The sequence below is a fragment of the Centrocercus urophasianus genome, unplaced genomic scaffold (assembly GCF_019232065.1).
Source record: "Centrocercus urophasianus isolate 14NV4802_14NV808 unplaced genomic scaffold, USGS_Curo_1.0 seq_15, whole genome shotgun sequence".
Classification (NCBI taxonomy): domain Eukaryota; kingdom Metazoa; phylum Chordata; class Aves; order Galliformes; family Phasianidae; genus Centrocercus; species Centrocercus urophasianus.
Genome location: NW_024884697.1, coordinates 46,953,046 through 46,970,265, shown reverse-complemented (window position 1 = coordinate 46,970,265; position 17,220 = coordinate 46,953,046). Strand labels below are relative to the sequence as shown.

Below are 17,220 nucleotides of genomic sequence, written 5' to 3'. Positions count from 1 at the left end.
CTTTTATAGATGTTGTCTGACGGGCGCTGATTGGCCAGCACCAATTCGTCCCACCTCCCTGCCACGGAGCCTTCTGGGAGCCGTTCGGCCTTCATTCGCCAGCGGCGCTGGAACGCGGCCGGGCAGGTGGGAGCCGTTCTGAGGTGCTGCCGGCCTCCCGGACGTCTTTTCCCTCTGTGGCTCAACAGCTGCTCCCCGCTCGAATTCACAACAAAGGGAAATCCCATAATAAGCCCAGACCAACGGCCTTTTACGTGGTGCACTTTTCATCTTTTATTTTGTGAGAAATCACAGAGACAGGGCTCATATGTACATTCCTCTTTATTTAATACAGCACAGACACGTAACAGATAAAAAAGAAAACACTCATGAAAAAGCCTGTCGCCATCAAGGACAGGGCACAGCTACACCCAACTGCGTAAGGCTCCTACTGCAGAACAGGGCCTGCTGCCTAAACATGGAGCCCAGAGCAAAACTGCTGCCAAAAAGTCTTCTGCTTTCAGGAAAGCAGAATGGAGAAGGAAAAAAAAAAAAAAAAAAAAAAGAGGGAAAATCCTTCCAGGAATGGGTGAAGCAGGTGGCACCTGCAAGGCTTCTTGTAGGACACAAACACTGCTACCTGTTTGGACTAAAGCACTAAGAGAAGCAATGCTCTGCAGCTCTTCTTGCAGAAGCCCAAGCCCAATAACCCAGTAATAACCAATAACCCTGACTTCTGAAAATGCCACCTGTCTCAGGGATGGAAACCTGAGCATCTGGAAGGAGTGAAAACACAGAGTAGTCACAAGAGATTTAATTAGTCTCCCTGATAGGGCTTTGCCCGTCACAGCTGGGAATGTGCAAGAGAACAAACCAGCTTCCCAATCAAAAAAACTAACAGTCACTGAACTGACCAGAACTGTACACGTTAGAAAACAATGCAGGCTTTTGTGGCAGCAGCTTCTTCCTTCTCCCTCTTCAGTTCAGGATGGAAATAAAGCAGGCACCAGTTCCTCTGACAAAGAGCCTTACACATTTTTAAAAAATTAAAATACAAAAAAGGGAGACAGGTGTATTTACAAAATCCATGGCTGGTACAGTACATCATTTTTAAGACACACTAAATGCTACAATCTTTCAAGTCCTGAGATTATTACCAAAAAAAAGAAAAAAAAAGAAAAAAAAAGCAACAACTCAAAACTTGTGTTCAGGTCCAGTTTTATAAGGAGAGAGGAAGGAAATCACACATTTAAAATACAGTATTCCTTGACGTTAGTGGAACATACCTCTCTAAAAATCCAAAAGAAAGTGGTGCTAATCACCCAGCCGTAGCTGCGTTTGGTTGTTCAGGCTTGCGGTCACAAGAGGGAAGCATTTCACAGGGGAGTTTCTCTGGAGAGCAAGCCAGGTAAGCACCTGGCTGTGAGGATTCTCTGATACTAAGCCTGACGATCTGAAACAGGCAAGTATTAAAAAGCAGGAAGGTGATCCGAAGCAAATTCACACTAAACTGAGTAGAACATCACAGGAATCACTAATTCAAAGAGGTCTACCATCTTGCACCACTTTGCTTAGGGCAGAGGCCTACGAAGAATGCCAGTTTTGTTTTTAAGACAAGTGACCAACTGTTTCAAGCTACACCAAGAAAGGCAGGAAAATGCTTTGCCCACCATTTTCTCTGCTGTTGACTTCACATAGCTTCCTTCATTCACCTGGGGATCAGCAAGTCAGGTGGGGTTAAGCTGATTATATTTAAACTTGCTAAAAGTACACATCCTACATGTGACAACAGAGAGTAGAGGCTAAACTTCTGTCAGTGGGAGGACCCTGCTGCCACTAGCTGGGTAGGCAGGGATTTATTTGAAAGCTCTGCTCCTGATTCAGCCTCATCACCAGGCAGAACTGCAGGGACTTGCATCCACACCTGTATCTTCAATGAAATAGTCTGAACATCGTGCTCTTATATCACCAGAAGTTATAACCACAGATGCCCTTTTATTATAAGCAACCTGACTTTAAGCTAGAAAATACCAACATTTTTAGGGATTACTCATGAAATGCTTTTAACCCTCAGTAAGAAGACTACAAAAGACAAATCACAGAACAAGGGTACTAATTTAACAGCTAAAATATAACTGCTCAGTAGACTTTTTGGAGAAAATAGCAGTAATGAATTTCGTATTTTTTTTTAAATAGTAGTCCAAAAATAGTATTTCTCCATCTATTTTCAACAGAGATCTTGAGAACTATGCAAGAACATGGTACTAATTGCTACATGATGGAATTACCGGTCATAATACACACACTACAGTTCTCACCTCTGAGCTAAACTGTTATTTGTAGTTACAAACAAGACTAAAAGATCAGTCAGGAATAGCGGGGGAATCACAATTTTGCTTTTATTTGAAGATCCAGCTACTGTGTAGCTCATACTTGCCCTTGTTTAGAAACAACTTCATTTAACTGAGAAACTGATTTAATTCACTTCTGATAGTGGAAGGAAACACAGGATCTCATTATCTTCTCCCCGTATCCAATTTGCACATTAATAAACAACATCACTACGGCTTCTTAAAACCAACTTTGAGAGCTGACTACTCCAGAAGCTCTCAGACTGAAACCTGTCACAAGAGGTGATTTTAGATTCCCTCATGAAGCAACTTCATGAGACTTGACAGTAGGTGTTGCACCAGCAAGAGGGTTTCTTTTTTAATATACAAATTTCTTTCTTCACTTTAACAAAAGGAGTTCTAAAGACATTCAAAAAATATTCCATTTTCTTTGGGTAAAACTTGAACGAATGTTAACAGGGTAGCTGGGGGAAGGAACGCACGTAACACTTAAATATGTAATGAATACTTATCTGCATAGTTGATATTAGTGACTACTAATCAAACTAAGGCCTTATCTGGAGAAAGTTGAGAACACAAGAATGTTTCTTCTCCCACCTCCTACTCCACCGGTGAAATCTAAGAAGTCTTAAAGGAGCTCTGGCTGTGTCAGCAGCTGCTTGGCCTGGTCTGCAGCAGTGTTATCTCCCAACTGGTTTGGGTCAATTCTCTCACCTTTTTCTCTCGATAGTGGACAGTAACAAAATGTAATTGTACCTGTTCCTAGAATATATTTGCATGTCCTGGAGCATGATAGGAGTTAGTGTGCGCTGCTTGTTTTGGATTACTTCACTATGAAGAAAAACTTGTTTGTTAATGGTTATTATATTCGCGGGAGCTGAGGGCAAGGGGAGAGGCTGAAATTCACTTCTAGATACAAAACACAAAAATGTCATTCTTCTAGAGTTGCTCTGTAGAACTATAGCTGTCAAAAACATGGCTACAAAATAACAGAACTATGTCCTTGACTACTGACAAGATTAGCACAGTATCATCTACAAGGAGTGTGCAAAAAAAATGGCCCTAGGGAACCTTTGTGCTTCCCCAGTTTAGCCATGCTGAGATCTCTCAGCGTAACACAGCAGCAGTGGGGCTTCCCACAGCCCCCAAAGGCTATTACAGCAGCAGGGTTATCACTGGGTCACAGAATATGGGCAACGAAGCCACACCAGAAGTTTCCACAGCCAGGGCACTCCCCAATGCAATGGTAATCTTTCATTTTGCCAAGTCAGCCTACTTAACTTAGGCAGTGATTTCTAGAGTAGCAGACACTGATTTTTGAACAGCCACGTGTGAAAAGCACTGCAACTAGCAGCACCAGCTGTGGATACCTGATCTGTCAATCAGCCTAGGATGAAGAGCAGACATGCCTGAAAGGAACTAACAGCAGAAGAGACAAGTAGGAGCAATTCACTGCCATGGGTGGATTTGGCCAACTACTGAAGTTGCTCTCAGCAGCTTACATAAGGCAGATAAGGAAGCACTCTAACTCCATCTGAACAAGCTACCAGCAATAGCATTCTTTCCGACTGGCACCATTAGACTGGTAGAGATTAAAAAAAACAAAACCACAACAACAGGAAAATAAACAAAAAGCTATGCCTAGTTTAAGCAGGTTCACTTGAACGCGATATAGCAGTTAGGCTGTTTTCAGCCACAGGAACATGTTGCATTTGATATCCTACTTTTAGCTCTCTAGATGGACTGTCAACCTCAGTATGAAGGACTCTTCTAGCCATTCTCACTCTGGTTTTTCTGAAAAGAGAAGGTAAACAGACCCTTTTCATACTGCAACTCAAAACTGTATCTTTCCCAGTGGAAACACATCACAGAACTAGCAGTCTGGTGATGCTTGTGTAAGTCCAGCACTTGATCAACAAATGAATTGCTTATTTCAGGTACACGTTTGCAACAGTAGTAAGTTACATGTATCCTCAGCACAGAATTATTAAAACTACTAGAAGTTCTACTACAGATTGCTAATTTTGTCAGAGACAAGGAAACAGACACTGTTTTTAGTGTTCTGCACCTAACAATACATGATCTTACTGTTTGTTATTTTAAGAGAACAAATGAAATCTCAGCAAGAAAAATTACAAGACAAGTACTTGATGTGAATGATTTAGGCAAGCTTGCAAAGTACAGTTAAACTTCAGAGTAGTTGCACTCTTGCATGTTGTAACAAGTTCCTTCTTACACATAACACATGGTAGGAAGGGACAGTTTTAGTAAATGTAAGAATCCTTGCACAATCCAGTGTCAAAAGACATGACAAGCTGTACACAGGATTCCTTGCGATTCATCTCCACTAAAACTTGTTGAAAGCTATTTTAACCTTCTTTCCCCACTCCTTACAGTTATGTTAGCCACACATTTGCTTCAAATTCAGTAATAGTGTGAAGTGGTCCAGTATTTAAAGTCGTCTGTTGTATTTGTGAACTAAGACCCAAACTTAAAACCTTCAGAGAAAAATGCAAGAAGTTCCATTCCCATTGGCCGCTTCTTCCTTTCTGTCACACACGTTTACACACTCACACACACACCCCTTTACTGCACTGCCACCTTTGCCCAAGTGTTCGTTCTTCGTATGCAAACATTAACAGAGACAGCAGAACGGCGTACTGTGCGTGACAGGAGCCTAAGGAAAACTGCTGTGTGTGAGCGTGTGCAGGTGTGAGAGACAAGAAAGGACAAACATACAGAACCAACGCCATGGTACAGCAGCTATGAGTCACATACATTACATACTTTTTTCTTTTTTTTTTCTTTTTCTTTTTTTATTTTTTTTTTTTTTTTTTTTTTTTTTTTTTTTACAAAAGGGAAAAATAGTATAACAGCATAAAGCCACCTTGGCAAGCTTAAGATTTTCCTCCAAAATGCCTTCCAGCACTTCAGGATCTCTGAGAACAGTTTAAAGAGGGTAGGGAAATAAAATAAAAAAAGGCACTTAAACAAAGGACAAAGGCCTGAATCAAGTAAGTCATGGAGGGTAACAGCCATTTCACCAGAGCTCGGGCCAATCAAAAAGCTACCAACTTAAATTTTTCTCAAAATCAAAATTGCATAAAGTGTTAATTAATCAGTCATTTACCTACTGCTTTAACTTTCTGCATCATTTTCTGAAACAAAAAGCCAGTGTCCCTTTAGTGATTTCCCCCCAGTTCAGCAAAAGATGAAAGTTAGGTATGGGAGGAATCCCTCCACGGCTTGGCCTAACAGCAGGCTTTCCTGCAATGCCATCTGCCAAAAAACAAAAACAAAAACCCACAAAAAAACAACCTCCAGAACAAAAACAGGAGAGGGACTACTGTGCCTTTAACAATTCACTCAAAAACAACAACAACAAAACCAAACAAAAACCACAACAACCACCCACTAAAAACCAACACAAAAACAACCACAACCCAAACACCCCAACACCTCTAATCCATTTGTGGGCAAAAACTACTCAAAAGAAAACAAACTGTAAACTAGATTAAATTTCGCTAATAAATACAGCCAAAAAGTTCATTTTATGAATGTAGCAGCAAATGTGATAAGGTTAGTTGGGGTCCAAGACGACTCCAAGAGGGTTAATGGTTCACACAACTGTTGTCAGACTGGGAGATTGCAGGATTTCTCTGTTTTCATGTCCTCAAGGATCTTGCACCGAGTGGAGAAGGAGTGTGGAGGAAGGGTCAGGTAATGGGACTGAGGGACTGAAACAGGCTCTTGGCACCTGTCCCACCCCCAGATCTGTGCATCAGACAACTCTGATTGGATTCAAACAAGAAGCAGAACCCAGGCAATTAAAAGTTACTTCTGATTAGCAGAAAACAGATGTGAAACCCACAGCATCCACACTTGTGACTTACTAATTCAGTATTAATCATGTCTTGCATCAACTGACAAGGCTGGACAAAGTGATTTAGGCCGTTAGCATCTTGGAGCGAGAGAATACCGCAGTAACAGTCCAAGGTATCAGAAATTCTGCTGCCCATTTTTCGTCTAGCCTGCCACCTTCTTTCTTACTATGCAAATGTCTCAAAAGGATTTAAAATAGCTACCGTGGCTTTTGGGACTTTGGATCATGTTGCAGAAAACATTACCCGCAGGGTTTTAACATCTAAAACCTGTGTTTGAAATTATTGCTTGCATTTGTTTGGGGCTTTCAGTGAGCTTGACGTGGTAGCTCATGTACAGACCCCAAACCGAGTTCAGCCCTGCTGCTTGGAAAAGACAGCTCTACTTGGCTTTCTTATTGCTTGTGAATACTGAGGGTTATTTAATAAGTACAACTACAGTGTATTTATTACCAAAGGCCCTTAAAAAGGAGTAAAAATCTGGGGGTAAATGACCTTAGGAGAGCTGCTGTGCAGAAAATAGTAAAACATCAAGTTAATTTTGCATTTGGACATTGCAAAAATTTTTCACTTCCCCATCCTGTTTGTGCAACCTGCAAAGGTCATTCAGAACCGCTCTGTTATTTCCTTTAATTTGGCCTTGCTTGGCTTAACACAGAAGAATAGGGAAAAGGCAATGCAGATCCTTTCCATCATTATGCTGCTGACCCCAAGCAGCTCAGGAATATAACAACTGAAAACAGCTAGCCTCTAGTGGACTGTCTGAACTTGCTTCAGGAAGAATGTATGGTCATCTTCATGCTTGCCACCTTCCTACCTATTTTCACCAGTTTGCTCATTCCTCAAGACTCAATAGGCCACACAGACAGGATCACTTCCTAGCCTCAAGATTTGGAGTAGATACCCCTCAACTGAAGGCGAGGCATACTTCCAGGAAGAGAGGGATGTTGAAAGGAAATTTGTGCTGTTATTATAAGTCTCCCAGTCGAAAATTTCATGAAGCAACTACGAAGACAAAAGATGCCAATTTGAATGAGATGCCTTGATGAAGAAAACACAGAAGAGGTAGAACTCTTAGGACAGGGTTGTTTGGTTGTTTTTTTTGTTTTTTTTTTTGTTTGGTTGTTTTTTTTGGTTTTTAGTGTGGTTTGCTGCTGTGATGGTGTTTTATTTGTTTTTAATATATTGCTGCTTGATGGCTCACTGCTGCAACTCCCTTAGCTACTTGCATTATTAAAAATGTATCAGGTTTGACAGAATTCAGAGAATTAACATTGTTAGGCTTCCAAAAACTTCTCTTCCTTCAACCCTTCCTGGAGAAGAGAAAGAAAATCAGATAAAGTTGTACTCTAGATAGCTTGTGGGATTTAACGTTCAACAGAATACGCACATTATTAGGAATGCAAGAGTCTGTGTAGCTGTATGTTTCAACTCTAAATAACCCTGACTGAGATGCAAGCTCATCTAATCAACATGCCACATACAAAACATTAGCATTAGCTAAAAAGCATCTAATTGGCTGACGCTACTGAGTGAAATTCAAGAACTAATGTATCTTATTTTAATTCAATGTGTCTTTCACAGAAGTGTTGTGCAAAAACATTTATTGCTGAGCTCAACCCAACATTTTTATACTAAATACACAATATATATTATTTTAGATTCATGTATATATATATTTTTATATAAAATTAAAATGAGCTCTAAATAGAAAAGAAATTGTTCTCTGGTCTAAGAAAAATAAGTCACATGTAAAAGTAACCTGAAAGCTATAAGTTAATCTAGCAAAAAACACTGAAGATTCCTTATCTGTGAGTCAAAGTATCTCTGGAAGGTGAGACAACCTGTAGTCACTGGCTCAAACTCACCTCAAACTACTGGAAAGACTAGGTATTAAGAATTTCAGCATCTCTGATCAAAGGAATGTTTCAGGGTTGAAGGAGAAGGACATAATGCCATTTTAGATGCTTCTTTCTTATTATGGTTTATTTTAGTTTCTGCTATTCTAACCTTTCATCTGACAGCACAAGGGACTCAACAGCATAGTTCTGTTCTAGCGGCAAAAGTGCAACATGTGCTGGATACCTCCTAACCTTACAAATGAACCAGTCCATGTATTGCTATTAAAGAAAAAAAAAAAAGCCAGCTTTGCCGTCTTGTGCTACCATGTAAGGAAGAGTTCAGGTTGGAAACTTCAGGCCAGCAGGGGCTAAAAATGCTGGAGGCAACCCAATCAGCCCCCGGAAGAGAAGGCACCTCTGGTCGCTCTTGAACGACTCCTCTTTGGCTAATGCCTGAAGCAATATCAACCTGGCTCTGGAGTAAGTCACATCCCGCTTTCCTTTACTAGCAAATCATGATAATGCATGGCTTTTGGGAGCAGTTGCACAAAAGATGAGAAAGATTTAAAATGGGTAAAGAACTTACCATGTTTCATAAAAGATGCGATAGAACACTACTTAATTTTAGTAGGATAAACAAAAGGGAAAGGAAAAGAAAGTTTAACAGAGAGACAGAAAAATAAATAATCATAGAATGCCTTTAAAAAAAACAGATGTAGGAAAGAAACGCTAGCCTGACCAATAATATGTGGCTTTTCCTTTTCTGTAAGATGAAAAATTTCCAAACATCTTTCCTCCCTTGAGTAAGAATCATTATGTTAAAAAAAGAAAAAAAAAAAAGCAAGGATCAAATGGTTTCCTAGTAGTCTCTCACATCTCATGTACCAGGAGATCTGTTTTTGAAGACAGCTCCTTGAGATTAATGTAGGCTCTCTATAGCCAAACAACCTTGTAAAGCTGGAAGAATGCCCACATCAGAACCTGCATTTCTGTAAGTTTTTAAATACAATGCAAAGTATCCCAGCACCACCTCTACTCTACACAACCTTTGGCCCAAAGCCATATGGTACACTCAGGACCTACATATAATCTTATACCGGGCACTTCAGGAACTAATAAAGTAGATGACTTCACCTCATGCAATAGATGGAGAAACCTATTCTAGCTCCTCTCATTATTTTAACTCTTTATTGAAGATTACCCAGAAAAAAAAAAAAAAAAAGTTTGTGCTGCTGTGGGTTTGACAATCAATTTCTTTTAAAAGCCAATCAGAACAATGAAAAAAAGTTTGTTTCTTTAGGCGAGATCAAACTATGACCAGTCTGCATGACCAGGAGGAGGACCAGTCCTCCCTTTTTCCTTCTCTCTTTGATCAAGTATTGTTTTCTTTTTCTTCTTCCTCTCACCACAGTGCTTGGGATCAGAATATGTAAACATCGACAGAAACAGCAGCCCTGTGACAAATAAGCACTTCCCCAACTGGGCAGATTCTGTCAGCCAACCAGAACTGCTTCAGCTCCCTTGCTTGTCCAGAAGTCACTGGTTTTTCCGCTGTAACTTAGTGTCCCCTTTACTTTGGCCTCCATCTGTAGTTTAAAAGACAGGAAAAGAAGTGGAAGAATAAAAGCATGAACAAAATTTACAACTTACAACATATTTGGAATATTCATCTTTAACATCACCAAAAAGTGTATTCTTTATAGTGCAGAAGACTTCACATATTTTCTATAGATCTTTTATTATTTTGGTTTAAATAGCACTGTTGAAACCCAAGACATCAAGCTATATACCTAAAGATACCACTTCACTAAAGGTAAGTTGCAGCTCTGAATAACACAAAAAAACCCAAAAATAAACCAAGAAAAATCAAGCTTTTCTTTACTTTCTAAGAATTGTAGGTCACTCCAAAGCCCTTGTGGTGACAGGAAAATTGAAGTTCGTACAACATACAGGTGATTGGTCTATTTTCAGAGCCCTGACACAACACTGCCCAGTTTTTGGAGCCAAGTACTCCAAAAAACAGGAAGATGAATCCACGGAGACACTGGTACCTTTCATGTTCCCCTTCCTGGCTCAAAAAAAATAATCCCTACTAACGCACCACTGAGACCTTTCAGCAGTAGGCTTGACAAGCATAAAAAATATTCTACTTCAACCTTCTCCTCTCAAAACATGTAACTTTATTATCAATGTTAAAATTCCAAGGGAAGATTAGTGTTCCATTAGGAATGTATCACACTGTTCACACGTGCACACGAACTGCAAGAAACATCAAAAAGATTCTAAGCGTGAAGGTCAGTTTGTCCTCCAAAGGAGAAATTAAGAAGCAGTGGAAAAAACAATCCCCTTCCAGTGTAGGCTACACAGACTGTAAACAATCATGAGAACACCCAGTAAGTAATAGTAGCTTTTTCTACTGGTGAAATTTGGAGGCTTACGTTTCTACAACTGCTATAATAAAGTATTATTGATATTTTTGAGGTGTTTTTTTTGTTCCTGGCATTGAACATAAACAGAAGAAAACCTGCTCCATTTCTAAAACTATTGCTGTAAAAGAAAGTGCACTACCTGCTGCTACCAAAGCTTGTTCTTTTTCCTGCCTTCTCTAAACCAATTTTAAGTAGCGTACATTTTATTTCAATCTAGAGCAGAAATATAACTTGTTTTTTTAAGTTATAAAAAGTAGTAAGAGAAATATTATCTTTACCTGTGTAAGCTTGCTGCAAGTGAGCAGGCAGAGGTGAGTGAGATAACGCTGCTGCGTGCTGAGCACCTGGCTGTAAACCCTTCAGTAAGTCTGAGAAAAAAAAAAAACAAGGAGAAAAGCAAGGATGAAAAATAACAGACCAAGTTTGCATTTGGAACAGAAATTAATGTAGTAGTGTGCTAATTTGCATAGATTTCTGAAGACATCTCAACAACAAATATAAATACATATTAGTATTCTGATGGCTGGTATACAAGCCAACAAAACATACCTGTTCACAACTAATTAATGAAAGTCAGAGCAAGGCTCATGCCTCACTACTGGGATGCAATTCTTCATACTATTTCCTTTGGCACAAAGGCCAAAATTGATACAGATTAAAAGCTTAAATAATTTCTCCTGAACAATCAGAAACAGTAAATCCTATCTTAGTTCATATTTCTTGTAAGAAAGTGGTTTGGCACCAGAGGGTCTAAGCTAAGGATATTTCAATGAATCATTACTTCAGGTCTCATGTTTGTATTGTGAAATAAAGAGAATATTAAGACATTTCTTTCTTAAGACAAGAGAACAAGTTAACTCAAAAATACATGATAAAAAACAACTATACTAAAACAGTGAAGTTATTATTACCTATCAAATGTGATTCATAACATTTGGATAATCACATAAAAAAGTTTTACCAGAGAAGAAATCACATTTCTTCTCTTGTACTCATTACCTCAGAACTACAGCACTTCCCTTCTTAACTTCTGTTTTCAGGATGCCTCTTTCCATACAGCAGTGTGATAAGGAATTTCACTCACTTTGAGTTAGGCTGTGGTGGAAAGCCGCTGAGGTAGATCCCGAGGTGGTTGTCACTCCAGCTGTGTCCGTCCCAAAGCCAAGCAGCTCCAAGGGAAACTGGAAGGGCACAGTCACAGGAACAAGGCCACCCAGCATCCCAAAAGGAGTTAATGGTGCAGATGTCACGTTCTGACTGGTTACAGACAGGGGTGATGCCATGAGAGTCAGAGGTGAGGCGTTAGCCAGTAATGATGCTCCTGCTGTTGACTGTACAAAGAAAAGTAGTACTTCAACATTCAGAAGCTTTGAGTTGTGCCCTCTAGGGAGATAAAAACTGCTTACTGCTAAGTGTGCTCTGGTTAAAAAGGACATTAAGCTATTAACAGATATCCCCTTAGCCATGTAGGAGCAATTCCCACTGTTCACCTACTAAACAAGCACAAACATATGTCAGATTTACACATGCAAGATTCACCTCTTGTTTTTCTTGCCAGCTTTGCAGATGATTTCCTTTAAATTATCACACGTCTGAAGATCTTTAGAAGCACATTATTCCTCTCACCTTTCCAAATACAGGTCTTAACACAATGCTAACTATATTTCTAAAGAGACTAATTCAAAGCAAGAATTTCCGAAAACTCAAATCCATACTTAAGAGCCACCACACTTCAAGAGAAGTCAGTTACCAGGACGTAGATATATATACATACAAATATATACATATCAATGTTTATACACAAACACACGAGTGCATAGAGGCAAGAAATGAAAACTCTCTCCACCCCACATATGTCACAAGTTAAATTAACTTCAGTTTAAAAATGAAAATGCATGATTAACCAGAATATTTTAGATACAACTATTCCGAAATTACATTAATTCCTCTGAATTTAGAAACTGTTTGGTTTGTTCTTATTTAACAATCTTTCATTCACTAAACTTACAATAATTTCACAAAGTAATGTTCAGTTCTCAAATTAGCTATGAAAAAACAGTAAGTACAGAGAGAAGCATTTTGAATTAGACTCAAACTCACATATTTAGATGTTTGAGCTACCAAGATTCAGAGACTGAACAAGGCTCAAAATTTGTGCATTTGGACAAGTATGTCTTAACTAAACCCAAAACTTTTTTCCCTGGGTTGTGCAATATCAACTTACATCAATAGCAAAGTGATGAAAACTACTAAAAGAGAAACACTTTCAATTATCATTTGGTCTTAAGATGTTTACATGAAACTTGCTAAAGAAAGGTTAGTGCTGCTTGAGACAACATTTTAAAATCGTATCCTTGTGAACGCAAGCAAATAGAAAGCAGACTCTGATAAGAAATGTTTCTATTGGCTATGTTAGGAGTGACAGCTGCTAAGACTTCATTTCACAAGTAGAAAACCGTGGATGAAAACACTGTAAGAACATACATGTTTGGTCACTTTAGATGTATTAATTTCACACTAAGCCCGTGTACAACAAAATGGCAACTGTTCACTATGTAATCTTCACTGTTCAACAAAATAAAAGCCATGCAGCAATCTCTTACAGTTCTGCTTTTGTAAAAAACCTCAAACCAGAAAGGAGCTTTTTAGTGTGTTCTGTCAAGAACCTGTTTACTTGAGGGAAAGTACTCACAGAGAGTGCCATAAAGGAGCTGCAGTTGAAGTGCCATCTCAACTATGTTAGCACCTCAGTCATGTAAATTCGAGTCAGTAATACCCTTAGAAATCTAAGCGGTATTCTGCTCAAGTGTATGAATGATAGGTAGAGCTTCAGGAAATAAGATAATTGCTCAATCTCACATTATTTTGTCTTTATGTTCTCAAAATACAACATAACATACTTTGTTAAAATTTTGAGGAGCTATAGCAGGTGCAAGTTTATATCCAAGTTAGCAACTGTACCAATCAAGTGGGAAAGAAGGGAGATGCTTGTTGGAAACTCTTCCTAGTTACAAACACCTTTTTGCCATCACATGAAATCATATTAGTTTGATCATCCATGCAAGTAGACCAGGATATTCTAAAAAGCAACTTCTGTACTATCCTCATCTGACAGACCAGTAGCATCTGATTTAAACAGGAATGAAATACCTAAACATTTAATGGAAATTCACTTTCAGTCTTTTGCAATGTATTAAGAAGGGTAACTAAGTTCTTACTACATATTACCCAGCAAGTCTTTAAGGCCAAACAAGTCCTATTATCACAAATCTTTCTTCCTTCAGTGTACTTTGACTGGGTAATTATTTGATTATCATCTTCTCTTGAATATACTGCACTGACTGAGCCTCAGTCTGCACCGAAGGAACCCTTAGTGAATGTTTTATCCTCCTCTGAGAACTCTCTCAAAGTTTTTTACATTACCAAAGTACTTCTAAAGTGTCAAGAAAAAAAAAAACAAAACATGTGAAGTCACAATTATTAACTTTGTAATACGTAATTCAGTTCCTCTAGCTGATTTCCTCCTTCTATATGCCAGAACACTTTATTGTATTACAGTATGTACTCATGTTGATTATCCACCACATTCCCAGCAGCCTCTCTCTTCAACATCACTGTCTGCCAAGATGCATTTTTCATTATCCAAGTGATCAGTGTCTCTATAAAAATAATGATTTGCCTAAAACTGCACAAGGTTTGCAGAAACTGATCTCATAATTCACATAATACTAATCATTTCTTACGTCCATCAACTTTAAGAATGACTACAACCATTCCGCAATTTCTTCCACACCACAACAACTGAATCTAGTGGATATTGTGGATTCCACCAAAAAAATCATCCCCAGACCATACACTGCAGCCTTGTTTGTGTCCAGGCACTTTCTAGAGTACCTAAATTGCACCACATTTAAGCTTAGCTGTTCTGTAAACTGCTTGTGGTACCTCTGTGGACCTTATATAGGGCATGTATGGCTGGGTTTTCATTTTTTTCCTCCATTCAGAGTACCCAAAAATAAGGAGAAGGCTGTATCAGAATCTGTCAAACACCCCATTTGCTCCAAGGTATGGCAGGGTAAAAGACCACAGAAATACCTCATATAAATCATTTTCTTCTTTTTCAGCTGCATTAAGAAAAAATAACGGGCTAAAAGATTATTATAAAGCATTATGAAAACCTGAGTACGTACCACTGCCATGCAATAGCTATGTACATCATTCAGAAAAATGCATCATTTTTCTAGCTTGCTATAGACTGACTTTAATTTACATTGATATCATCTTTCTCAACTTAAGTTGCATAGACTTCACAATAGAGAGAGCACTATAAAAAGAGAGGAATACTTCAAATCATCTCAGTAATTAAATTACTCCCAGTAAGAAGAATGCATAACGTAGGTTGTTTTCTGGGCAAATAATATGTTTGCATGGGTTTTAGAAGATTATATTTTCAAAACATTCGTATTATACGCCTTCTTTTTTTAATCTCCAGTGTAGAAGTTTTGCACAAGTTCTCTCAGGTCTTTTCTATTATCTTTACATATAGATAAACCTCTAGTTCAGTTTGATTAGATCCTACAAAGTAAAATATATATTTAAGAATCACAAATGCTTAAAAAGGTTCTACATTGTTAAATACATGCCTTGCATTATAGTCTAACCACAAACAACTGAACTCCAGCTTTGTAAACCAATCACAAGGCTTGTCTAAGAGACTTTATATATAAGCGTTCTTTACAGGTAAGTAGGCAACAATACAGAAATTCAATAATGCAAGGCAATACTGCACACCCTGAAAATATGGCCGTACAAAGCTCACCTTTTATATGGCTCTCTTAAAGAAAGATAAATTATTTCTTACTGCAGACCAACAGTTTTTTTACTGAGGATTCCTTCCATCCCATCCCTGAATTTTACATCAGTTGGAAATACCTATTCACTGTTGTGAAAGTGCTTCATCCATATTAGCATTTACACTTAGTGAAGTGTCAGCATTAAGTTTACGATTCATTTTCAAAACAAGATATTGTAAGAAAGAATGTTTACAACGTGTGATAAATATTAATGTCAGATTTAAATGTAAACTCAGATGCATACCTGCACACTGGCTGCTACAACTGGAGACCCTGAGGCAGAAGATGGTCTGTGTGGAGTTGACAATTGTTTAGTAGCACCCTGTGTTCCACTTCCTGCTCCCCCAGACAGACTAGTCCTACTAGCTCCACTTGAGTTAAGGTTACTGCCTCTGCTGGCAGGTACATTCATTCCAACTCCACCCAAATTAGTTTTACCAACAGTTCCAGAAGGAGAAGAGTTGGGTAATTTTGAAGAAGCCTGAGGGTTCTTTGCAGGCTGAAGGCCTGAGGTGCGATTAGAGGGCAGCAAATTCATTGTGGGAGACTGCCTGCTGATATTTACACCACTGGTCTGTTTATGTAGGGGAGTGTTGCTGGAGTGACTACTCTGGGAAACTAGTGCACTTGAACTGGAAGAACTGGGTGTTGCTGCAGGCCTGGGGGATGAGGTGGACTTAGATGAAAACTTAGGGGATGCATTGGGCTTAGGTGTCACAGAGGGCTTTGATGCAGTGGGCTTGGGAGAGGCAGCAGGTTTGGGAGAGGCAGCCATGGAGAAGGGAGGCTTGAAACCCTGGGAAGAAACCTGCGACACCATAGCCTTGGCTAAATAGTTACTAGAGGTAGAGGTGCTGGATGTTGTCCGAGAAACCAGGGGGTGAGATACTTGAGAGCCACTTCCAGATGAGGGATTAGACAAAGGCAGGCGATACACTACAGACTTCTCTTGAGCTTTGATGACTGGCGATGAGCAAGACAGTTTGGGATTACTGCTCAACTTCACCACTGGATTTGTCTGTGATTTACTAATAGTTGCTTGTAAAGGAGATACATATTTCTGCTGTACAGCTGAATGCTGGTGCACCTTTGTCATCTGTGATGCTGAAGAACCACCCTGAACTTCAGAAGATGATACCAAGATGTTAGCATCCTTGGGTCTTTGAGAGGTGGTAGAAATAGCTGCTTGGGTTTTAGAGGAAGAAACATGAGTCTGTGAAGAAGCAGCAGCAGCTTGGATCTGGCTTGACCTCTGTAGTCCTTGCTGAAGTAGCTTGGCTGGCAAAGGCTCTAAGGAAACTTTAGGATTTTGAATTGAAGATCCAGCAATAAGGCCTGAAGAGATACCAGTGTGAACTAAGTCCTGGGGTTTCTTTGGTACTGGCCCTGTGTGACCAGCAATAAGACTTGATGAGTGGGGTGTTTGAGCGGGCTCTACTTTCTTAGAAGTTGCCAAAGGCAACTTACTCATAATGCTTGCCAGTTTCTCTTCCCTCAGCCCAGGGCGAGGTCTAGATGTTGGTGTCTCTATAGCAGACCCAAGAGGAGATCCCTTGGCACCATTATTGATAACTGCAAGAGCATCAGAAATAGAGTCCAGTGAGGGCGGGTGGAAAGAAAGGTCTTCATCCAGTGAGTCGTCCAAGCAGATGGTCTCTGGAGCTGGTGTGCAGCTAGAGCTGGATGGGGTGCAGACAGGTGCACCGGCACTCAATGCAGTAACACAACTTGAATTAACTGAAGATATACAGGTTTTCTGTTCTTTCTTTGGACTAGAGTCCTAAGAACAAAAAAAAAAAAACAAGTAAAAGAAAAGTTTAACAGCCTTTCTAGAGTAGATTCAAAGTCTTCTTTAGTTTGATACTATTATTCTATACATTCAGAGG

The 17,220-nt window shown here is 39.3% G+C and overlaps 1 protein-coding gene across 1 annotated transcript in view; it reads right to left on the bottom strand.

The window, feature by feature from the left end:
* Window positions 1-274: 274 nt before the first annotated feature.
* The window catches only part of UBN2 (ubinuclein 2), a 57,760-nt gene continuing 40,814 nt past the window's right edge, over window positions 275-17,220 (bottom strand). Inside the window, exons 14-17 of the mRNA XM_042816398.1 lie at window positions 15,579-17,114; window positions 11,566-11,812; window positions 10,760-10,849; window positions 275-9,638 (exon numbers count right to left, since the gene is read on the bottom strand). Of these exons, the coding sequence (XP_042672332.1) occupies window positions 9,589-9,638; window positions 10,760-10,849; window positions 11,566-11,812; window positions 15,579-17,114 (1,923 nt within the window). The 3' untranslated portion in view covers window positions 275-9,588. The remainder of the gene's footprint in view (window positions 9,639-10,759; window positions 10,850-11,565; window positions 11,813-15,578; window positions 17,115-17,220) is intronic.